We start from the raw sequence: 25,268 nt of genomic DNA, 5'->3' as shown, positions 1-25,268 counted from the left end.
TCACATTATCATGCTGCATCATTATTCCCAGTGCTACACAGCAGGACCTCATTGCTAATCCATTCCTAAAGCAATAATTTGCATCTATCAACTCCAAGCTCCCAATCCATCCCACTTGTATGGAGGTACCTTAGAAAACTATACATAGAACCACCATATGACTCAGTAATCCCACTCTTGGGCATATAACCGGACAAAAATTTCCTTAAAAAAGATAGATGCACCTGCATGTTCATTGTAGCACTATTCACAATAGCTGAGACATGGAAACAACCCAAATGTCCATCAACAGATGATTGTCTCAGGAAGATGTGGTATATATACACAATGGAATACTACTCAGCCATAAAAAAGAACAAAATAATTCCTCCAATAAACGTTTGTTTCAAATAGTCCTTACCAACACCTCCCTTTTCTCTATAAAAGCAAGCTTCTCTCTTTTGTTCTCTGGATTTGCCTATGGTTCTCCAGAACTTACATTCTCAAAACTGCAATTCCTCTGGCTATTCCCAAATAAATTCAGTTTGCAGGTATGGTAGATGGCTATTTTATTTCTAAAGTTGATATAAATACTATCATATACAACAATACGTAAGAAGATACAGTGAAAGCAAAGATCCCATTATAATAGCAATACAAAAAATACACAGAAATAAACTTGGCAAGAAATGTGTAAAATTTGTATGGTAAAAGAAAATCTCTAGAACAACACCAAAAGACTTAAGTAAAACTGAGGAACTAGTCATGTTTAAGGATACAACATGTTCTTGAGTAGAAAGACTCAACATCATAAAGATGACAATTCTCCCTATTCATTACACATTTAATACAACTCCAATAAAAACATTATTTTTGCTTTTTTCTGGATGAATATAATTTTATCCTAAAGTTAATATGGAACAATAAAATAGAAAACTAGGAAATATTTGAATAGGAAGAACAATGAGAGGGAACGCATTGTGCTTGATGCAGTAGTCATTCTCATTTCGGGTAATGGTACCACCTTCTGTCCAGTTACTTGAAGACTATGTCTCCCTTGCTTCTTTGCAAGATACATATAATCCAGTAAGTTATATACATATATAATTAACAATCTGTAGAGTTTCAAGCCAAAGGAAAAAAATTATTGAGATGAAGTTCAATCAGCATGGAAAGATCTTGTAGGGAACTCCACTCCTTCAATAATAATATCCAGCTGATTGTTATTATTCCTAAGTGAGTTTGGCCAGGGATACCCATGGATATAACAAAGTCATATTTAACTTGACTGATCAGTTTCTGACTATAGCACTACTGAACCATGGAAAGGCTTTTAGTCTGCTATTCATTAGGCTAGAGCATGATAGCAAAAGAGAGGTGAACCAAGGGAGTTAAGAGAAAATGTATTCAGGCAATGCCTCCGATTCTTCTGCCTTTGCCTCTTGATACCTAATCCTGGTTCTAAGAGATAGCTGCCCTAACTATACTCTTATTTAACCTCTTTAACTCAGGGTTGTGAAAATTCCTGTCACTTCTATTTTTAGTTCTGCTGCCCCATTATTTTCTTCAAGGAATCCTGCCGCTTACTGCACCTAATCCTTTCTAGTGCCTCAGCCTTTTCCCCAGGGTAATCAGTACCAACAAGTTACAGCAGCCACTCTGTAGAATGATGCATATCTCTGACCCTCAGATGACTTTTTCCCACACTCACTTTTATCCTCTTATTGTGCATATGGTAACAGCCTGGGCAAGGGCCTAATTTTTCTATCATGCAAACCCAGATAAAAATGTTTTACAAGCAGTCTTAAGCAACTCCACTGTGCCCAGCACTTTACTTCATGTTTGTAAGATATAGCAAGAATGAAAGACTTAGAAACTATCTTCTAGAATTATAGACTTCTGTTAGAAGTTAATAATTAGCTGCTAGGCAAGAGATGCTTCTTACTATAAAAAGTCCACAGTCCAAGAATTGTGCACTGGGAGCCACCTGAGCAGTTTTCTAGGCTATCATTACCTCCGTGATGTATGCAAAATCGCAGATTGTAGCAGAGTTGTTGCCAGCTAACAGAGTTGCAATTAATATTTGCCATTTCAAAAAGCTAGGACAAACAACAAAACATGATTCATTTTACAGTATCATATTTTGTTAAAATTACCTAAACAGGAGTTTACTTTTGTCAGACATTTCCACGCCATCCTCTACTTTCATGTATTCAATAATTAAGAAGTAATCGCAGGACTGCGCCAAGCAATGGAGATACACAGTTCTCTACTCTTCTATGGAACACAGATCTGTGAATCAGAATTATGATACAGTGTGACAGTTCCACATTCAAAGGAGGTATAAGTGTTGGCACAGAGCACCATTCTTTACTCTAGCTGAGAGCAGCACAGGGACACTTAAAGATCTTAGAGACAGATTCTTGATGCAAGTAGGAATTTGTTTTGTTTCTATGTCAATTGCCTTATGCTTTTCCTATCCTTTCCAACTGATAAATTATTTTCCATAAAAAATGTGAGGAAGAGTTTCCTTGTGGCAGAGTGGGTTAAAGATCTTGCACTGTCACTGCAGCAGCCTGGGTCACTGCTGTGGCTCAGGTTTGATGCCTGGCCCAGGAACTTCCACAGGCCCCAGGCATGGCAAAAGAAAACATACACACACAAAAAACAAACAAACAAACAAAAAAACAACTTTAGATGCAGTTACAAAGTATTCAGATATAAGCCTTCTGTTCATACTTAAAATGGGTCAAGCTTTATTCTGGTATCTGGTCAAAACCTGGCTGGTTTGATTTGCTGCTTATCTGTCATTCGGTTATCTTCCAAACACCTTGGGTCACCAGGTGGATGCCAACTAAGGAATACAGCTTCACGTTTAGTCAAATACCACTTTAATCTTACTCCTTTTAAACATCAATCTGAAAGTTCTTTTATGAGAAAAAAGTGTTAGGAAGGACTGGCTGAATCTGGACCACTGGTATCTCTAGATAGTTAAAAAGTCTACCCCTGGTTTTCACAAAAAACTATTCAACTGAAATCATGGAATTATGTATTCAACAAATTATAAGTGAGCAAATACATACATAATAGACAGTTACACAGAAATAAATGCTATGAAGAACAGAGCACAGAGTAAGTAAACAGAGAGTACTATTTTGATAAGGTGGTCAGGAATAGCTGAGGAGGTAACATTTGAGCAGAAACCCAAAGGAAGTAAGGAAACAGATTGTATAAATAACTTCAAAAAAGACAGCATTCCAAGAAGGAGGAAAACCAAGGGCAAAGATCCTGACACAAAAGTATGTGTGACACGTTCTAGGAAATCAAAAGGCAGGTGTGGCTGGGAGGCAGTGATGAAGGTAAGAATGATAGGAAATGAGGAAGGAGATGCAGCCCAGGTGCAGTCACATAAGATCTTGTATATCATAGTAAGGGATCTGGATTTTATCCTGGAATTGGGTTGTTTTGAGTGTTATGGGAAGCCATGGATGATTGAGACACATCATTTAGAAACTAGAATACACGTGGGAGAAGGGACAGGGTCGATGCCAGAAACCAGCTTGGAAATTTTATAGTGAGAGATAATGGGAGTCTGAACCAGCATCTGACTATTGAAGGCAGTGAGATCACAGGTATGTTTTACAAAATGGTAATGGATAAGATGTGGGGTGTGAGAGAGAGTAATCAAAGATGGCCTGAACACCTGGGTGAACTGATGGTACCATTTACTAAGATGGGAAGGTCTATGGGGAGTAAAATTAAATGTGAAGGTTTGTATATAGTAATTTTTTTCTTTTCTTTTTAGGGCCTCACCTGCAGCATAAGGAAGTTCCTGGGCTGGGGTCAAATTGGAGCTGCAGCTTCTGGTCTACACCACATCTAGGGCAACACCAGATTCAAGCCATATCTGTGACCTACCACTGAAGCTTGCAACAACGCCAGATCCTTAACTTACTGAGCGAGCACAAGGATCAAATCTCATCCTCATGGACACTATGTTGGATTCTTAACCCACTGAGCCGCAACAGGAACTCCTGTAAATGGTAATTTTGAAAGGGCTACTGATCATTCAAGTTGAGTTGTCAGCTGGACGGTGGTTACATGGATCAGAGTACAGGGGTGACACAGGGAGTATTTAGAGCTATGAGAATTGAAAAGATTGGGTAGGGAATGACTCTGGAACCGGCAGTGAAGCCCTGGGCTCATTCCAATGTTTTGAGCAGTCGTCCTCAATTACCTTGACTGCATTTGATTCTTCTATGGAGCTTTCTAAAAAATACTGCTACTCAAAAAGATTCTAATATAGTTGCTCTGCATTGGGCTTAGGTACCTACATTTTTAAAAGCCCCCAGATGATTCTAGTGAAGAGCTAAGGCTGAGGACCACTAGTTTAGATGTTGGGAAGAACAGAATGCCTCAGAAACCGAGAAGCAGAAAAAAATGCCTAAGTGAGATCATAGCAAAGCGTGACAATGGTGGCTTTGATCTATGTTAAATAGTAAAAGAAATAACCCTATTAAATATGGCCGTTTCATTAAATTAAAAAGCACATTATGTATATTACTCAGTCTATTACATAGTTCCCTGCTTTTAAGAACCCTTAGGAGAATTACCTTTTGGTCTTAATATCAGAAAATGTTTTATTTATCCTGAGTGTGTATTTTTAATCCTAAAGACATTTAATTGGGTAGTTAGTCATCTTTTTCCCTGCTAAAAAAGCTCTCAGGATGAAATTTGTGACCCTATCACAGAAAGTACAGTTTAAATGCAATTAAAATTAAATAAAGTTGCCAAAACATATATTCAGCAACAGTATATAAAAAGAAGATTGTTTGGCAGGGGGACGATCTACCCGGAGATTTAACAATATGCCTATTTTTAACAGTAGCTTTATTCTTGGCTCCATTTTAGTTCCAGGCCTTGCTTCCCTTTTTCTTAACTAGTCCTCACTTGCATTGTGCTTTATAGATTGCTATGACCCACCTTAACTGTTTTTAGAATAAGTACACTATAATAGTAACACGAATGAAAACACTGAGTTCCAGGGAGATGCAGGAACAGAGTGTGCTCTCAGACAATAGGATGGGAACGCCTATGCTCATTAACGCTGGGCTCTCCTGCTCCAGGAGTGACTCTTTGCCCATCAAGAGTGCAACTACAATGTGAACAAGTTGGCAGTTATAAATGAAGATATTTATAACTTTGGAGTCTTATATTGTTTTTAGGATTATTTTCCTATTAATAGGACAAAATATATTAAATCATCCACGTGAATCAATTCCCCAGGGGACCAAACTCCTTGTGGTTCCAAACTGCCAGGTCAGGGTTGATGGCAGCATTCCTGATTAGGAAGCAGACTTTAAGCTATTTAAAAAAACAAAAACAAAAACAAAAAAAAACCTTACTAAAAATTTAAAACAATCACACACTCCTAAATCCTAGTCAAAATGAGGTAGCCAGCTCAGCTATGGAACAAAGGATAAGTATTAGCCTGAGCCAAAGTACTGCCCCTGTCTTCTCAGCTGTTTTGGCTGGGAGACCAATAGAAAACAGTATCAACAATATCAAGGGAGTTCTGGTTGTGGCTCAGTGGTTAACAAATCTGACTAGTAACCATGAGGATGCAGATTCAATCCCTGGCCTCACTCAGTGGGTTAAGGATCAGCGTTGCTATGAGCTGTGGTGTAGGTTGCAGACACAGCTCGGATCCCCTATTGTTGTGGCTGTGGTTAGGCCGGCAGCTATAGCTCTGATTCGACCCCTAACCTGGGAACTTCTATATGCCCACGGGTGTGGCCCTAAAACAACAAAAAAGACAAAAACGAACAAAAAGAATATGAAGATCAGCTCTTTTTGTATGGGTCTGTTCGTTAAAGCTTTATATAATTTTGCATTTATTTTCTTTTTTCCAAGATTAATAGATGACAGTAAACTCAGGGATCTTACTACAATGTCTGATTTTGCAAACTTGCTTAAAAGACCATAGACTAATGCTAAATAAGTATTTGCAAGATTCCAAAATTTGAGAGTCAAAAATGCAGACACATTGAAAAACAATGTACTGCTTACTGCCCTATTAATCATCTGTGTGGGAAAAGGCTAGACTTCTGAGGTATCCTAGTACAAATATAGCAAATACATAGATACAAATCTGGCAACTATATAAATATATAGTTTTAGGAGGAAATAAAATTCCCAGGATCAAATACCAAAGACCATGGCTCTCTCAGAGATTCATAGTGCTAGCTATATTAAAGGCTATATTATATTGCTATATTCACAATCAAGACATATATTTGATTTTGTTTAACCCAGATTTCCCAGACTTATTTGACTAACTCTTGTCACTTTTAAAAAACATTAAGCTCATTAAAGATTCTGTGATACACTGGTGTGCCTAAGCCTATAGCTTATGAATACCTGTATTAAAAGTTTCATGATATTCTTTGTTTATAAATTAAATGAATTCATTCATCTATTTACTGAAAAAAGACTTTTGGGAAAGCCATTGTGCTTGATGCTGGAGATAAACGGGAAGATAAACAGATCTGGTTTTCACTCCTGTACAGTTAATAGTCTGGTGAATATGATGAACATCAATCAAATAACAACACAAACAAATGAAAATCACAGACTGATTAAATGTTGTGAAGGAAAAGTTCTTCAGTGTGTCTATGATGGTGTGTGTAAGGGGGCGGGAAAGGTTTACAGAGATTCTTGCTTGAGGAAATTACATATTATGTATAACATGCATGTATGTTACATGTATATACATACATAACATATATATGTGAAATCTATATTCACACTGCTTGGCACTGTGACATGATTTTTTAAATTATCAAATCATCATTTATCATTATGGTATGAATTATTTATTTGGTACAGAGGAAACTTTTTTCTTTAAAGATTTTAGAAGTGTTTAATAACTTCAAGTAGAAACTATTTTGACTTTGGTTTGTGAGTTAACTTTTGTTTAAAGTGAAGAGAAGTGACAGAAGGCAGACGATAAAAACATTTCATTGTAAAAGTAAGAGAAAGTGGACAAAAAAGGTATAACATTCATGTATAACTAATTAGAAATTTTCCATTCCCTCCTGAAACTATGCTTTTTATTACAAAAATCTTCCATTCCCTCCTAAAACTAAGCTTTTTATTACAAAAAAGGTGTAACATTCATGTATAACTAATTAGAAATCTTCCATTCCCTCCTAAAACTAAGCTTTTTATTACAGCTCTTTTGCAGCCTTTTGCACAATTACAGTGATTTAATGAACTTTCCTTCTAAACTGCAAGCTCAAGAGGACAGGGCAGAATCTGATTTTTTTCACCATCATATTCCCCCCCAGCTTAGTGACAAAGAAACCAGCCCCTCTGTAAGAAGGCAGCATCATGTGTCAGCAGATCAAGGGGGGAAAAAACAAAATGATAGATTTTTAATGTTTTATTGAGAAAATGCTGTGACTGCTTTCAATTAATGCTGTCGGCAACAATTTCCCCTGCCTTGCCAGTACACTCAGGTCTCCTGTCCCCTTGCAGGGTGTCATGAGGCATCCCCCTCCCTGTGATCTGACTCTTGGGGGCAGGGAGTCATAAGTTATACTTTTATATGAATGCCTCTAATGTTAAAATGTAAGGAAGTAGCGTGTGGTAAAGCTATCCCTCACCCTCATCCCCACCACACAGGGGTGTTTTCAATAAACGGCCACGTTTTATTTTAAATCCCTTGCCTGCAGTCTTATTTTCTAGAGTACAGGCGCACAGGAGACACTAAATAAACTTTTACTGATTCCCCTACTAGTTGCATTATTACAGGTGCTAAATTTCAGAGACACAAAAAGCCTAAGACGAAATATTTGTCATTGAGCAGTTCATGTTTACTATGTGTGTATAGGAAGGGGGAACAATTAGATAATCAACATGCCACAGGATTAGTATTGTAATGGCAACACATATAAAGGCCTTAAGTTAGATTTGTGCTTCTTGAAAGGCGGGTGGGAGGTGGGAGGAGAGCAGGTGAGTGATGGAAAGGACATTTCCTGCAGAGGGAAGGGGGTCTGGGATGGAAAGGTGGCCTGGGAGGGATGGTGTGCTTGGGGAACAGCACGTAGCTCTATGGCTTCAGTGTAAGGTACCAGGGGACACAATGGGAAGAATGGCTGGTGGAGCAGAGCCCTGGAGTCTTAGAAGTGCGACCTTGAACAATCGGGCTTATAGACATTAGAAAAAGGATGCTTTGTGCTGGTAATAAAACAAATGCCTGGTACTCTGAGGTCATGAGGAAAGAGAAAATGAAAGGGAAAGAAAAGATTGGGGCATCACTTTTTATTTTAAATAGTGTCAAATGTTAGTTTCAAGGGTGTAACTAATAGTCTCAACTGCCTGAGGTGAGAATATGCGATATTTTCCAAGTACAGTGCTTTCCAGATACTGGCTGGCTGAATTATAGAGACAGTGAAAATGAAACAGCGCTCCTACTATTCATCTTAGAAAATGCAACTACAACAAACATTTGTTATTTTTCTACTGCTCTCCACTCTGCAAACTCAAAGCTGTAATTCAGTAAAGTCTATTCATCACGGAAGCCTCAGAACACATAATGTCCCTGATATCTTACCACGAGTACTTCTATCTTAGAAAGAGTGGGGTGGGAGGAACAAAGACGAAATGCACGGCCTCCTCCCTGCCCCATTTTGACAATGGTCCATCCACAGGTAGCAAAGGTCCCACTCCACTGCCAACAAGACCAAGAATCTTAGCCCCACTGGCGTGACTGCTTTGCGTGACTCCCCAACTCCTGGGTATTCCTTTATGGCTCCTCTCCTTGAAACCTGAGAGCACCTGGCCCCACCTGGCATGGGGCTGAGCTTAATCACACGTACCACTCATCATGTTGCACCACCTAGAACAGCCATTCCTGTGCAACGACCGAAGGCCCCTTCTGGAGCAGAGGGACAATGCTCCCAGGCTGGCAAAAGTGTTCATCTCACAACTGGAGCCAGTTTTCATGAAGGAGAGGCATTCCATTGACAAATTACCTTGTGGTTTTCCATTTAGACAGGATGTCCCTTAAATAAAAAAAAAAAAAATGCCTGCTATTTAGAAGCTGCACCGGACAGGCAGCTTGAGTGCAAAAGCTGAGCACCAATGCAGAAGCCATACTTTGAGAAAATACGGTGTCCAAAGCTAACCCAAGGAGATGCAGTCTGTTATCTTCTGGAAACGGGAATAAATAGTTTTCGCCACTGTACGCCCCCTGGTGTTTCATAGGGAATATATACTGAATGCACTGCCTGAATGAAATCAAGAACATTTCTGGGTCCTATGGACTCGAAGCAGAATCAGGTAGTTGTTGGCCCTTCCAAAATGCTCTTTTAAAAAGTCCCAGCTCCAATGTCACTGCAATAGGACAACAAACTTTTAGTTGAAGGAGGAGCATGTAACCCCACATTGTGGCCAATTGTGGGGATCTATTTGGATGGCATGCCCTATGTTAGAATACAAAATAGACAGAAAGGAATGTACTCTAAAAAATGTGAAATAAAACTAGATTCTGTGTTCCTCTGGTGAAAATATATATACTGTCTGGTCATTATGGCACTTTGTTATCTTGAAGGAAAAAATAAAAACTGTTTCAGAGAAATTGGGGAACTCCTGTTTTACTCATCATGATAAAGCGAAACATAAAGAATTTGTGCTAAAGCCAGCGTATCCTGTTTTCATTCTGAAAGGTGAAACTGGGCAGCTTACTACATACAAGGAAGTTAAAAGAATACCTGTGAATCATAGGTAGGGTCACAACAGTTCTGAAAGATCCTAACGAGTAGTGGGGCTCATGAGCAAAGACCCTCCACTGTCAGTCTCTTTAAGTTTCCATGGTTACTAAGGGCTTCCCTTAGCAAATGGAAAGCTTTCTTAGGGATGCTGAATTTTATGCCACTGAATATTTATCATTTAAATCACCCATACCTGCATGTCATCCCCCCTCTGTACCCCATACCCTGCCCCCCCCATTACTGAGACTATAAGCTTTTGGAAGACAGGCGCCATCTGTCGCTCTCTATAAATGACATAGTGGCTCTAGAGTCACATCCTCTTCAAAGCCTCCTATGATGGCACGTCCTCAGTGGAAGGTTATTTCCCAGCAGCACCCCACTATGTCCAGTATTAGCACTAACTCCTTACCTCAAGATTTTAGCACATTCTCAGTCCTCTACATATTTCAAGCCCTTGCAGAATTAAAAGAAGCTCCTTCTCACAAAACAGCTGGGATGATATCCTACATTATCGAGACTAAAAGTCAGCCTTGTGTAGACATATTAATCAAGCTCAATTATCGTACAGTCATTTTTCTTCTAGTGAAATTATCTTTGGCTTTAAGACACAAATGAATCATTAGGGCTCTGAATCTTTCTTGGTAAAAAGAGAATGAATTGAATACTCAATATTGTGAGTTTCATCAGAATAAGTTCTAGAGATATGAATTTGCCCACAAATTCATCATCATCTCCATTAGCTCACAATGCACACGTAATCACTGCACATAATTACTGCTCCAGCAGACATGGATGTCTGAAATATTAACTTTCCCACAGATGCCAAATCTTCAGGAAGCAGCTCTTAACAATTTATTATATTAACCATCACCACACTCCTATTAAATACGCTTAAGAATAAACACCACCTATGTTGCAAACTGTCCAATATCATTTTTATATAATTTATTACCTTTCAGAGACTGTAATTAGAATGGCATCTAGATGCTACTATAATAAATGTAAACTTAACCACCTGGCATGTAAGCAACCAGTACTACATCTAATTCCACTCGTGTTCAAACTTCAACATGCATTCAAGTGAAAATATTTTGTAATGCAAAGTATAAAAAATATTTGGAGTTCCTGTCGTGGCACAGTGGTTAACAAATCCAACTAGGAACCATGAGGTTGCAGGTCTGATCCCTGGCCTTGCTCAGTGGGTTAAGGATTCAGTGTTGCCGGGAGCTGTGGTGTAGGTTGCAGACGTGGCTCGGATCCCGCATTGCTGTGGCTCTGGTGTAGGCCAGCGGTTACAGCTCAGATTTGACCCCTAGCCTGGGAAACTCCGTATGCCAAGGAAGCGGCCCTAGAAAAGGCAAAAAGACAAAGAGACAAAAAACAAACAAAAAGTATAAAAAATAGTTATAAAATTAATATGTTTTATGACATAGGAATATCTGATTTAAAACTGCATAAAGAGGAGTTACCACTGTGGCATTGTCACAGCTGTGATATAGGACCCAGCATTGCCATAGTTGTGATGTCGGTCACAGCTGTGGCCTGGATTTAATCCCCAGCCCAGGAACTTCCATATGCCATGAGTGCAGCCAAAAAAAAGAAAATTGCATAAAGAAAAGGTAAATAAATTTTCTTAAATTTAGGTATTTTATAGACAAATAATTCAAAATTGAAATTTGTTAAGAAATCAGCAATATATATTAATATCTATAAGAAAAGTGCAATGCAAGGTACAATTCAGAATATTATGATGTCATATTTCTGACCTAATATTTTATAAACTTTATAAATTCTATGTTCATGCAAATTATTATGGTAAAGACTGGATTTGATTCCCCCCCAAAAGCAAACACGAAACCCACTGGGAAAAGAAAAGAAAATTTCAAATGAAAGTGAAAAATACATCACTAACCTTGGACTATGTTACTCTAAACTTTATAGTTAGTACGGCCACAGATGATTAGCTTAAGCATAATAATCGAAATAATAATAGCAAGCCAGAGTTCACACGTACCAAGCGCTTATTTAACTTACTGTGTCAGGCACTATAAGTAGTGCTTTACATGCAAATCGCATTCAATCTTCGAAATAACCCAGTGAAGAAGATTATTACCTGCACTTTACGAATGAGGGAAGTGGAGATATACACAGATTAAATGACTTGTCTGGGGACACAGGGCTTGGCAGGAAAAGGGTCTGACTTCAAGCCTATTCTCCTAACGACACAGTTCACATCCAGTTCCCAACTCTGTACACCACTTCCTTGTACGACCTTGGGTCAGTCACTGACACCTCTAAACTCATTTCCTTTAGCTGCAAATGTAAACATGAATATACGCCAGAATTAGTAAGAACTCAATAAGATAATTCATGAGAAATTGCTGTTCAGGTAATGGAACTGCATAACGCTGCCTTTTATGTTATTGATGAGATAAGAAAATAAAATGTTGAAAATGAAGGAAAAAACATCCTACTGGCTCTTGGTCAAAATCTTCCAACAAAAAGGTACACCTACATAAATTTTCCTGGTTGGTTTACCTTGCTTAACAGAAACTATTACATAAAGGGAAATATGAATCAATATCTTTACTGCACCCTAAGAGACAGATAGATAAGCATTGACGGATTAAGTCAGAAGTGAATAGTTAAGCTAGACATGCAACATTGTGGATGGTTACCACGAAAACTGTGTTCATAGCACCAGATTTGGCCTTTCAAAGAGCTCTTCAAAACTAAGGCTTTTTCAAGTTACCTTGAGTCACTCTCAGGCCCTAGTTTACTGTGATCTACATGTGCATTCTGACTTGTGGCAGTATTTAAGTCCTGAAATCCAAGAAGGAAAAAGAATATTCAAATGTCTCATAATTCACCATTTTAGATAAGCAATACATTATCACTGGGCTTATTTTTCCATAGAGCTTTGTGGCTTAAAGACTATTTCATATGAATTATGTCAACTGATATTATAAAATCACACAGTTGGCCCTTGGACAATACAAAGGTTTGGGGCACCCACCCTCCACACGGTCCAAAAATCCACCCCTGTAGTCATGGTTTGTTGTCCACTGACTGAATTAAACGCAGATTGTGTGATACTGTAGTATTAGCAAAAAAAAATTCAAGTATAAGTGGGCCCGTGTTGTCCAAGAGTCAACTGTAATTTAAAATTTGGGATCAGAAAGCTAGAATTCACCAAAGTTAATAATGGTGCAAAACAACAAAAACAACAACAATTTCTATCCATACACTAGTGGTGTGTATTGGGGGTGTGAGGTGTTATGTACACGATAGATACAGATCTATTAACGTGATTTTTATGTATCTAGGATGTATCTAGCCTTCTCACCTTTCTTAATGTCTATATAAAATATATATATATATATATATATATATATATATATATATATATAGTCTTTTGAGGGCCACACCTGCAGCACATGGAGGTTCCCATGCTAGGGGTTGAACCCTGGAGCTACAGCTGCCAGCCTACACCACAGCCATAGCTACATGGGATCCGAGCCGCGTCTGCGACCTACACCACAGCTCATGGCAACACGCTAGATCCTTAACCCACTGATCAAGGCCAGGGATCGAAGCCGCAACCTCATGGTTCCTAGTCAGATTCGTTTCCGATGTGCCACGATGGGAACTCCTTAATTCTATATTTTTAACAATTTAAAGGAAGTAGATCTAGCCAAAAGAAAAAAATAGAAACAGAGGAGCCACATATTTCCAGCAATTCTTTTATTCCCTATCAAGGCACTCAGGTCATTAGATGAGGAATAAGGGAAACTTTCATTTGCATAAGCCTATAAATATGCTGAGACACATTTTCAAACACCATTACTCAGTGATGTTAAGAAGTAAGAAACTGCAAGAGCACCTGGGCTCTCCAGGCTTCCACCTACCTCCTGGCCGTTCATGTTCTCCATCAGTGTGTAAGAGCATGGCAATGGGCATCCCAACATTCTTGGATCTTCCAGCCACAACCACATTCTTGCCAAATGTTTCAATTCCTTAAAACACAAAGTTTGATTTAAATGAAGAGGAAGCAATAAGAAGCACATTAAACATTTGAATGGCCAACTGAAACATCCCTTACAAACTTCTAATTAAATTTGAATGACTGTATGCCTTGTCTATCATGTCCCCACATTCATTATTTATAAATATTTCTTTTTATACTTCTTGGACTTGTCACTTCCCCTTTCATTATGTCCTCATTAAAAAAACCACAAACATTTTCAAGTTGCCATTAAATTACTTTTAAGCGGTAAAATTCACATGAAGAATCAGACATGTGGAGACTTACAATATATCAACTACTAATTAGAAAGTAAGCAAAGAACGACAATGTCAAGCTTACTTGGCAATCAAATTTTGAGCAAACCTGGGACAAATGAAGTGAGAAAAAAAAATATTTTTCATGAAACTCCTATACTTTACTCCACAGGAGAGAAGTAATAAAATTATGGACTTAAAGAGATCTGGAAGATAAAAAGACATTTACCTCTTTGGGACACAATTTCTTCATTAGTAAAACAAAAAAGTTAGAATTAAAGTTTTTCCCAGTGCTAACCTTGTAAGAGTATAATTCTAGGATCTTCTTTCCCTTGGAAGTTCTCTCTCTGTCTTAGAAAAGAACAGGTTAGAAAGGAGGAGATGCTGCCAGAAATGGAGGTGACAGTGATGGAGGCAGGAGAACCGTCACCTGCCTGCTTAAGGGTCTTCAAGAGAATTACTATATTTAGAGCATAGTTCAAGGGCAAATGTTTATAGGTCATTAGAGATAGTTCAAAAATATTCAGCCCATTTTGTGTTTGTTTGTTTTTTTTAAGACAAGGAAAAATAATACATCTTGAAAAAATGCCCATCAAAATACAATCAGTTTGAGAGTTCCTTGGTGCTCAGTGGGTTAAGGATCCAGTGTCATCCCTGCTATGGTGCAGGTTCAATCCCTGACCCAGGAACTTCCTTATGCCACAGGTGCAGAAAAAAAAATAAGTAAAATTAGTTTATAGTTTAAAATGAGGGAGACAAACCTACTTTATGGAAAATTCATTCCCTAAAAGGCGAAACAGCAATTACTTGTAACCTGGTTCATGTTCTTCATTTTATTTTGGATTTATTCTTTGACTTCTGTAACATTACATATTTCTATAGACTGAAGTTTTATGGCTTATTTTCTTTCACTCTTTTCATCAAGGCAATGCACCCATGTCCTGTAGACTCACCTGTTCTTTTGATTATTTCCCAAACGGCACTAGCAGTGGCAGGAATGAGAGAATGCTGATCAAGGCAGAGTCTTCCAATGTTGATGATATGAAATCCATCAACATCTTTTTCAGGGGCAACTGTATTACATACTGTCCGCTCATCCACATGGTCTGAAAAGGAAATAAAATTTATCTCCTTTTGCAACTGTTATTTATTTAGAAGTCTGGATAATTAAATCTGACGGCCAACAGCCAGATCACTTATGGTTCAACTTCAGTTAAGATATAAAATCATTACTCTGTTCCTTCTTGTCACCAAAATAGTCAAAAGTTCTCTTGGCTGTCATTACCCGCTGTAAGAGTATATGATAAGTCCGGGGCCAGAAGTGGCTGGCCTGCTGAAAGGGGCTAGTCTGTGAAACAAAACAATACCAATGAGATCTGGAAAGAGCCAAGTGATAAGTCTTTACCTCAACTGCTTTGCATATTTAAATATATGATTTTCCTGTACATTTCCCCATATAGGCTTCTATTGAATATCGCTAGCACTGAAGATTAAAAGGGTTTTGTTAGTGTTAAAAAGTCATAATATCTTAATGCCCTAGCATTCCTCCCAAATGACATCAGAAAGAGCATCTCTCTCTCTCTCTCTCTCTCACACACACACACACACACATTTTGCTTATATTAGTACATGGATATCCAAAGTATCATTATGGTTTCTTCTCTGAAAGAAAAAGGTCATAACCTGAAGTAATTAACTAATCAAATGATATATGAGATGCCAATCCTCTCATTTTGGAAAGTAATAAGTCTAGAAATATAAATAGGCTCTTAATTCTGCCCTGTGCAGAGTAGTTTAGGTTATCCTAAACCTAACAATTAACCCAAGGGCCTAAAATATTTAAATAAGATATATTTAAATATTTTAAATATTTATAGGTCCAATTTGCCATCACTAGACTACCAAAGTCCCTTACATATATAAAAGTCATAATAGGAATCATATTCAAATGGAAATTGGGTCTCTGAAATCTTTCTCCAATGAAGTTTGTCACTTTCAATAATTGTATTAATTCTATAGCATCCTGGCAGAGTAATCCTCTGTTTTCTTTGAAGTTAGAAGATGATCAAGGTTCCAGCAAAACTTTTCTTTAGAATTATATATTTAAATTACTATCTGAGGAAAAACATAGTGCTTCCTTTTTGAATCTGGATGATGATGATCATGATGATTCATTTTTCAGACACCTGTCACTCATGCAGAAGCTTCAGTTCATGGAGATTTTTTACAATAAAATCATGAGATTTGTAAATAAAAAAGAGAAATAACTATAATTGAAATCTCCACTACTGAGCTATGGCTGAAATTAGTTCATTCTCTAAGTTCAAAATTGCATGTACAGGCCAATAATGTATGTATGATTGAAAGAACTCAATGAAGGATATTTTGTAGATTTTGAGAGCCATTTTCTCACCAAATGGGTCTGAGCTGCCCTGAATTTTGCCATCTACTGCTCTGTGCTATTTTATTTACTGAAAATAACATTCAGTTTTAACAAATAATTCATCCCACACAGCAGCCGAAATGCTCAGAAAGCAATGTAAGCATCTGAAAATTTGTAGGCAAGCACTAGAAACTGGCAATTATAGACCTGTCCTGATATACTTCTTTTTTATGATTTTTATTTTTTCCATTATAGTTGGTTTACAGTGTTTGTCAATTTTCTACTGTACAGCAAAGTGACCCAGGCACACACACACACACACACACACACTCTTCTACTCATATTATCCTCTATCATGCTCCATCACAAGTGATTGGATATAGTTCCCAGTGCTATACAGCAGGATCTCACTGCTTATCTATTCCAAAGGCAATAGTTTGCACCTATTAACCCTGGACTCCCAGTCCATCCTACTCCCTCTGATGTACTTCTTAAACTGCAACTGAGATCACCATTTCAAAATGAATTTGTCTTAAATACTTGTTTAAAAGACAGATGTGTGGACATATAAAAGGTGTGATGTGGAGAACACATGAAAACTGATAATTCATGTGCTGATTATTTAATTTAAAAGGAAAAGAACTACATGAGTAGATTAAAAATATTAAGATCATAAAAATCAAGGAAATTGGAGTTCCTGTTGTGGCTCAGGGGATTATGACCCCAACTAGGATCCATGAGGACACAGGTTCTATCCTGGCCCCGATCAGTGGGTTAAGGATCCAGCATTGCCATAAGCTGTGGTGTATGTTGCAGATGTGGCTCAGATCTGGCGTTGCTGTGAGCTGTGGTGTAGGCTGGCAGCTGGAGCTCCAATTCAACCCCTAGTCTGAGAACTTCCATATGCCAAGGGTGTGGGCCTGAAAAAAAAATTAAGGAAATCAATTCATACATCATTTTTATGTAACTCTATGTTATTTCAGCAGTGGACTAAATCTCACATACACCCTTTGTCAGGAAAGATGTACCTTTTATTATGTAATATACAGTGTATGGAAATAATACAAGTTTGTATATCTTACATTCAAATAGGGCTTTGTAATGTTTGTATTACCATCAGATGGGTTTACCCTTTGGTCCTCATAGTTACAGAGGACTAAGGTAGAAAAGGTTTCTCTTCATTTTAAAGATGAAGCTCAAAGAGTTTGAGACTCATCCAACCTTAAACTGCTACTAAGAGGAGGGTACCAAATTAAAATCCAAATGTTTTTTTGCCCTAAATTCAGTTTTTCCTTCTGTATTATATAGAAGTCATAAATATTAACCATATTAAATACCACACAAAAAATCAAATTCAGAGAGGGCCCCCAATCCCTTCTAATCCAGACATTTCATAATCCTAAAAATATCCCAAGGAATGTACTGTTTCTTCTAGACCGCCAAAGACAACTGTATTTCTAACAAGTATTTAAACACATGCAAAAAAGTATCAAACATTTTACAGCAAATATGCACTTTTGTTAAATGAGTAAGAGAAATAAATACATTTCTTGCTTTTGACTGACTGCTACTGAAAGTCCCCTGATGTCTCACCCCTGGGGCTCATGACTTGAAAAGAAGAAACAATCATAGGTGTCAATGGCATTAATTTTTTCACAATGGTTATAAAACATTTTTGATTCACAGGCTACATTGGCAAACAGTTAACCACTTAATTCCTTACACCAACAAATGGGTGTTGGTGACATTATTCACTTTGTGAGTGTGTTTTTCCCATTGATTTAATGTTATGAGAAGTCATTAAATCATGCCAGGAAAAAAAAAGTCACCCAATTAAATCCATAGCACTGTAGTAGAACAGCTCAGGGAATGCCTTTAGGGACTACGCTGTAGAACTGCAACACTGAATATATATATTTGTGATTAATTTACAATATGTTTAATTGCCTTTGGACAAGGAATAACAAAAACAAAAAGAACAAATTACTAGTTTATTTTCCATCCAAGGATTTTCACATTACTGTTTAAAAGTACCTCTTTCTGCTTCCCCAATGCCTGTGGAAGAAGTGCAAGCTCAGTAGCATAGTAAATAGCATGTTCTTTAGCTTGATTCTATCTTTTGTCCTGTAGTTTTCCTCTCCAAGCGCTCCATCCCTCTCCCAGTCATAATTATCACACATTCTTAACTCAAGTCACATCAAACTGTGGGCCGTTCCCAAGCCCTTAGCATTTTTGCATTTCTGTATTCTTGCCCATGAGTATTTTTCCATTACTCATTCCTTCCTCCCTGTTCTTTCACATCTTATTTATTCTTTAATACTTTCACTGACCCATTACCACCTGTTCCCTCATCATCAAGTGAAATGATACTCTTTTCCTCCTCTGGCCCCCACAGAACTGCTATAAAAATATGGTACAAATGAACCTATGTACAAAACAGTAACAGATTCATGGACATGGAGAACAGGCTTGTGGTTGCCAAGGGGAAAGGTGGGAGGGAGTAGGATGGACACAGACAGGGAGTTTGGGGTTGGTAGATGCAAACTACCACATTTAGAATGGATAAGCAATGAGACCCTACTGTATAACACAGGGAACTATACTATATCCAATCGCCACAGAAAATGATGGAAGATAGTATGGTCACTATGCTGTGCAGCAGAAACGGGCACAATGCCGTAAATCAACTATAATTTTTTAAAAAGTACTTACCACATGAGTTCAGTTAGTTGATCATGTTAGTTATTTAAACATCTCACTCACTTAGGACAGTGAGTCTTTCAGGGCACGGATCTTGTCTTATTAAATCCATCACCTTCTCCATCTCAGCTGATGCAATTCCATCTTTCTGTGTTACTGGCCAGAGAAACCTGGGGTCATCCTGGACCCCTTACTTTCTTTCAAACGCAACATCCAATCAATTGAAAAATCTAATGCCTCTTCCTTCATAACATATCTAGCACTTCACTAGTCTCACCATGTCCTCTCTGGTTTGACTTGAGGGGTAATAATTTCTCCTCTGAGTTCTTGCAACAATTAATTCTACTTAATTATCAGCTTCTACATTTGCATCCATATAACCTACTTACAAAATAGCAGGGGTTATATTTTTGAAATGGATGTCCATCACACCACCCTTTTCCTCAAAACCATGCCCTTCTTCCTATTCCTCTAACATATCAAGCATTTCCCACCTTGGTTATTGCTCTGCTGCCTGCCTGGAGGCTTTTCCAAAAAAACTCCGACTTTGGCTAAATTCCTCTCTTCTTTAAAATCTTTGCTTAAATTCCACATTCTCTGTAAAGACTACTCTGACCACATTATTTAAAAATGTAGGAGTTTCCGTCATGGCTCAGCATTAGTGAACCTGACTAGTACCCATGAGGATGTGGGTGCCATCCCTGGCCATGCTCAGTGGGTTAAGGATCTGGTGTTGCCGTGAGCTGTGCTCTAGGTGGCAGGTATGGCTTGAATCCTGTATTGCTGTGGCTGTGGTGTAGGCCAGCAGCTGCAGCTCCAATTAGACCCCTAGCCTGGGAACTTCCATATGCCAAGGGTGCAGCCCTTAAAAAAAAAAAAAAAAAAAAAAGTAGGCTCCCTGTATGATACTGTTGGTTATATTGGACCCAACTTCTCACAGAAAACAATTATAAACATTGGAAAAAATATATTAAGAAAGAACTATCAAGGATTATTGAACAACTTGTGGAATGTAGTCATTTTTTTAATAACTATAAATAGAAAGTAAAATTTAAAATATTTAAAAACCACAACTATCTGAAAACACTGGAGAGTTACTAGAAGCCAACGGATTTGGAAGCGAGTAGACACGTAAAAGGAATGTCACTGAAAGAGTTTCCCATTTAGGAGGTTTTTCTAGACACAGGACAGTTAGCATTTGGATGGAAATCTGCAGTCTTCCTTGCTTGAGGAACCAAGGGACAAAGTTCGGGGCCACTGTAGAAGCTGGAAATTGAAGGGATATATCCAGGAAAAGAGAAAACCACAGAGAGGAGACTTAAATTATGTATATAAATTCTGCCCAATCTGCCTGACCCCTGAACAACACACACAAGAAGCAAATCAAGAAGCCCATCTAAGAGCAGAGAATGAAACAGATTGCAGCTGGTGGCTCAACAAGGGCAAAGCAAAGCTGGACGTCCTCAATATGACAGGCATTCACAAAAAACATTTACACCTAACATGATACTTAATAATGAAATATTGAATCTTCCCCCCAAGATCAGAAGGCAGCAAGGGTGTCCACCCCCATCATTTCTATTCAGTGCTTTATTGGAGATCCTAGCTGGTGTAATAAGACACGGAAAAGAAAAAAAAAGACCTAAAGTTCAGAAAGGAAGAAGTAAACTCTCTAGCCACAGATAGCTGTTTATGCAGAATATTCTAAAGAATATACAAAATAACAAAAGAACAAAGAAAGTGAATTTAGCAAGATCACTGAGTACAAAGTCAACATATTAAAAAAACCAATTGTATTTCTGTATACAAGGAGCAACCACCAGAAAATGAAATTTTAAAATCTGAGTTTTGTGATAATCAAGGAACAATTGTGTGAGTTTCCCAATCTGCCTTTGCCAGTTCTTTCACAGTAAATTATGTGATTTAATTAAAAAGAGTACAAACAATTGGTATTTCTATGAAGACTAAGTTGAATATTTTCAAAAGACTCTTAAAAACTAAAAAGAAACAATGACTTAGATAAGGACAAGACAATTATGAAGGTTGGGAGACATTTAAAAAGATGAACTTTCACTTCAGTTTTACCTCACACTGAAAATTATAGGCAATAAATCATAGGTATTATTAATGCCAGAAGACAACACAAAATTCCAGATGGTAGATTCCAAAGAGTCTTGGACCTGAGGAGAAAGCACGATTTGCCCCCAACTCCCACCCCAAATGTCTCCTTGGCATGAGGATTAGTTTAGGCTGATTTTTTTTTTGTCTTTTTGCTATTTCTTGGGCCGCTCCTGCGGCATATGGAGGTTCCCAGGCTAGGGGTTAAATCGGAGCTGAAGCCACCGGCCTACGCCAGAGCCACAGCAACGCGGGATCTGAGCCGCGTCTGCAACCTACACCACAGCTCACGGCAACGCCAGATCTTAACCCACGGAGCAAGGGCAGGGACCAAACCCGCAACCTCAAGGTTCCTTGTCGGATTCGTTAACCACTGTGCCACGACGGGAACTCCTAGGCTGATTATTTTTAAGAAACAGAAGACACAGTAAGTCTGCCTTTTTTACCTCCCCTGTAGCTACCTAAAGAATTTAGATAAAGGACCTGTCTCCAGAACAGAGCCATGACCAGAGATCTCTGCAAAGACTATGGCGAGATGTGCTGAGTGAACTCAGCAATGCCTAGAGATCAGAATCCACTCTGTGTCCCACTGTCCCTGCATGGCTCAGCAAACATTCGCTGTTGCATCTCTAGGTGAATTGCTTTTCGCCCCTCTGAAGCCCCAAACCACTACTCTAAATATCTTCTTTTGCCTTTGGCTGAAAATGGTATTTAAGGTAAGGGCTTCAGCCATTTCCACAAATTACTCAATTCTCCTGGGTCTCTTCCATGAATGCATGTTTTTTAACTTTTGTTTGTTTTTTACCCGTTAAGCTATCTCATGTCAGTGTACTTCCAGGCCAGCTGCAAGAAGAACTCAGAAGAGAAGAGAAGAGGAAAATTTCTTCCTCCCCAACAACCTACATTAAAAGATTGATGAGGAGTTCCCATCGTGGTGCAGTGGTTAACGAATCCGACTAAGAACCATGAGGTTGTGGGTTCGATCCCTGCCCTTGCTCAGTGGGTTAACGATCTGGCGTTGCCGTGAGCTGTGGTGTAGGTTGCAGACATGGCTCTGATCTTGCGTTGCTGTGGCTCTGGCGTAGGCCGGTGGCTACAGCTCCAATTAGACCCCTAGCCTGGGAACCTCCATATGCCGCAGGAGCGGCCCAAGAAATGGCAAAAAGACAAAAAAAAAAAAAGATTGATGAATTCATGTATTATAAATGCTTTATGTTACAATACAATGTTTATGGTAAAATGCATTGTTTTATGATTTCCTACTTATCCAACTTCTTCTATTAACCAACAAATTCTATGTCCCAGTATAATGTAGGTTAAGTAGGTTGAGTAATACAGATGAGCCTCCTCATCTGTAAAATAAAGATAATTCCTACTCTTAAGGCTGTTTTGAGGATTAAATAACATCACCCATAAAAGAAGACCTGCCACACAGAAGCACACATTACTCACGAGCTAACACCGTCATGGTAGTGAGGCTGGTAACATAATGGTAATGGCACGAGGGACCAGTCTGCCTGGATTCACAGCCCAGCTCAATCAAGCACCAGCTCTACGACCCTAGGGGAAGTTACCTAACCTTTCTGTAACTCAAATCCCTCCTCAGTAAAATGTACATCATAAAAGCTCTGCCTCCACAGGGTAATTGTGAGGATTGCATGAATCAAAAAATGTGAAATGCCTAAGATTTTAACATAATAAATTATAGCCACTGTTATTCCGAATATTATTGGCTTTTCAGCTGGATAGAAAAGTGCCCTTTCTCAAAGCATCTAGATATTTGTTATCGCCATGTTCCTTTGGATCTATGCTTCTCTCTCAAATGAACACAGAACTCAAGCAATTTATTTTAGTACAGATGAGTCACCAGTGCCATCTAGTGGCAAACTGCTAATAAATTCAACGAAGGAATATTGCTCATAAAGGGGTCAAATTTCTACAGACATGAATTTAAATTTCTAAGCCTAAATATTTGGAAATTTGTGATGTTTTCATAATAATTTGAATGTAGTACAAATATAAGTAAGAAAAAATTTTAAACTGAAAACCACAAGAACATTGCTGGGCAAATGCAGTCCAAATAAATAAATAAATAAAAGATTCCTGCCTTGCAAAGGCCAAACAATCGGGCTTAAACCCAATGCCAAAAATTTTTGGACAGATGTGTGATGCTGATATACCCCTGATATTTCTAGACCTTAATTTCTTATGATATAAAATGCCTGTGTTGTATGTGTTGAATTCATTTCATAGTTATAAAAGTAAGTCATAAATCGCCATGCTATTTTAAAAAGATGACTACAGTATTCTCTGTCAGATTTTCTTAAAGGGAAACTGGTAACTTCTAAGATCCTTTCTAATTTTTTTAATGCAGCCATATTGGAGGACACAAATTAGAAATGTGAATTTTGGATGCAATGGAAATAGCACAAATGTTATAACATACTAAGATATTAAGTTATATCATTGGATAAATTAAAATATTAATATCATACAAAGCTCCTACGCAACAGCATCATACAGATTTACTTTCTGCAAGGCAAAGCTTATAGGAAGAACTCAAAACTACTGTAATCTGTAATATTCAGGCAGTCCTTGCTTTGCTGATTGAAATATGCACAAATTGCAATGCCACAATGTAGTCAAATAACACCAGTTTCCAACAACACAGTTCAAATTTCAGTTATCATGGCATATTAACTGTGAGTAATTATATAAGAGATGCCGACTCTTTAGTCCAAAAATCACTCTGTAAATAACAGGTGAGCATCACGATCAATGAGTAACATGTCACTTCCTTCAAAGTCCGTCAATGCTCGTCACTGCACACTTGCTATTCCTTTCAAACTTAAGACAGCAAATCATACTGCCTCCTTTTCTCCCAGTGATAAATTCACCAGACATTTCCAAAAGTGGGTAGAAAAGGGAATTAGCCCATAAAGATGAAAGTGCAACAGGGAAATAAAATGTGATGATGCTGGGGAATTCCTGCCATGATGCAGTGGAAACGAATCCAACTAGAAACCATGAGGTTGCAGGTTCAATCCGTGGCCTCGCTCAGTGGGTTAAGGATCCGGCATTGCTGTGAGCAATGGTGTAGGTCACAGACACGGCTCAGATCTGGCTTTGCTGTGGCTGTGGTGTAGGCCGGCAGCTACAGCTCCAATTCGACCACTAGCCTGGGAACTTCCATATGTCTTGGGTATGGCCCTAAAAGACAAAAAAAAAAAAAAAAAATGTGAAGATGCTGGAAGTGAAACTAGATGTGAAAAAAAAAGATCTGAAGATGGTAACAGCAAAGCAAAGACAGAAGAGACCTAGGCCAGCAAGAAGGTAAGACATGAACATAAAAAAGATCAAGTCGCTTCAGTAGGATTCTAATTGAATGGAAATGAGTTGTACAAGATATAGGTGATGACTCTGGAATGTTGACAGTGTCCTTTGGAGTGATGTAGTTATGTAGCCATGGGAACTTAGTGAAGGCAGACCGATATAAATGAGGGATATTATGGTGACAAAAAGGATGACAATGCCTCAAAGGAAGTGACACTAGAATAAAGCTTCATATTTCATATTTCTAAAGAAATTCTCAGAGCTATTTCATGAATTTGAAAGGACAAAATGAAAGTTGATCCAAACTCAGAAAGGAATTAACAGTTCAATTCACCAAGGCATAAGGCACAGAAAAGATGCTTGCTCCATACTGTAAGTTACATGATGAGAACAAGGAAGGTTCCTATTCAAACGCCTCTTGGCAAGATTTTGGCAATGAAATAAAATACTTCAATTCTTAATGTCCCTAATGTTTTAAATTAGAGTGTACTGAAGAAATCTTAGTTTTACTATTTCTCCATTTCCGTATCCACTTATAAACCACCATAAGAGAGTTTTAATATTTTGAGAAAACATAAAATTGATATTTTCCTATTGATTTATTAAGATCACTTTGCCTAGTTTCAGTTTACACAGGCATTTTTATGGTCTTGCACTATTGTGCAAAACCAAGAACTACATATATTGCCAAAGCCTAA

The 25,268-nt window shown here is 38.1% G+C and overlaps 1 protein-coding gene across 11 annotated transcripts in view; it reads right to left on the bottom strand.

Moving 5' to 3' along the window:
* Positions 1-25,268, bottom strand: part of MTHFD2L (methylenetetrahydrofolate dehydrogenase (NADP+ dependent) 2 like) — a 118,427-nt gene that overhangs the window by 78,302 nt on the left and 14,857 nt on the right. For 7 of the 11 annotated variants that reach the window (XR_007137424.1, XM_047798244.1, XM_047798243.1 and 4 more), the window contains 3 exons: positions 14,990-15,142; positions 13,664-13,771; positions 8,862-9,047 (listed from right to left, as the gene is read on the bottom strand). Coding sequence is in view for 8 of the 11 variants with exons in the window: in XM_047798244.1 (XP_047654200.1) it covers positions 8,862-9,047; positions 13,664-13,771; positions 14,990-15,142 (447 nt within the window). In the remaining 3 variants the exon portion in view is untranslated. Of the gene's footprint in view, positions 1-2,135; positions 2,272-8,861; positions 9,048-13,663; positions 13,772-14,989; positions 15,143-25,268 lie in introns of all 11 variants that reach the window. The other 4 variants (XR_007137425.1, XR_007137426.1, XM_047798251.1 and 1 more) reach the window with 2 other exon arrangements.

The sequence above is a fragment of the Phacochoerus africanus genome, chromosome 10 (assembly GCF_016906955.1).
Source record: "Phacochoerus africanus isolate WHEZ1 chromosome 10, ROS_Pafr_v1, whole genome shotgun sequence".
Classification (NCBI taxonomy): domain Eukaryota; kingdom Metazoa; phylum Chordata; class Mammalia; order Artiodactyla; family Suidae; genus Phacochoerus; species Phacochoerus africanus.
This window is presented reverse-complemented; position numbering and strand designations above follow the sequence as displayed.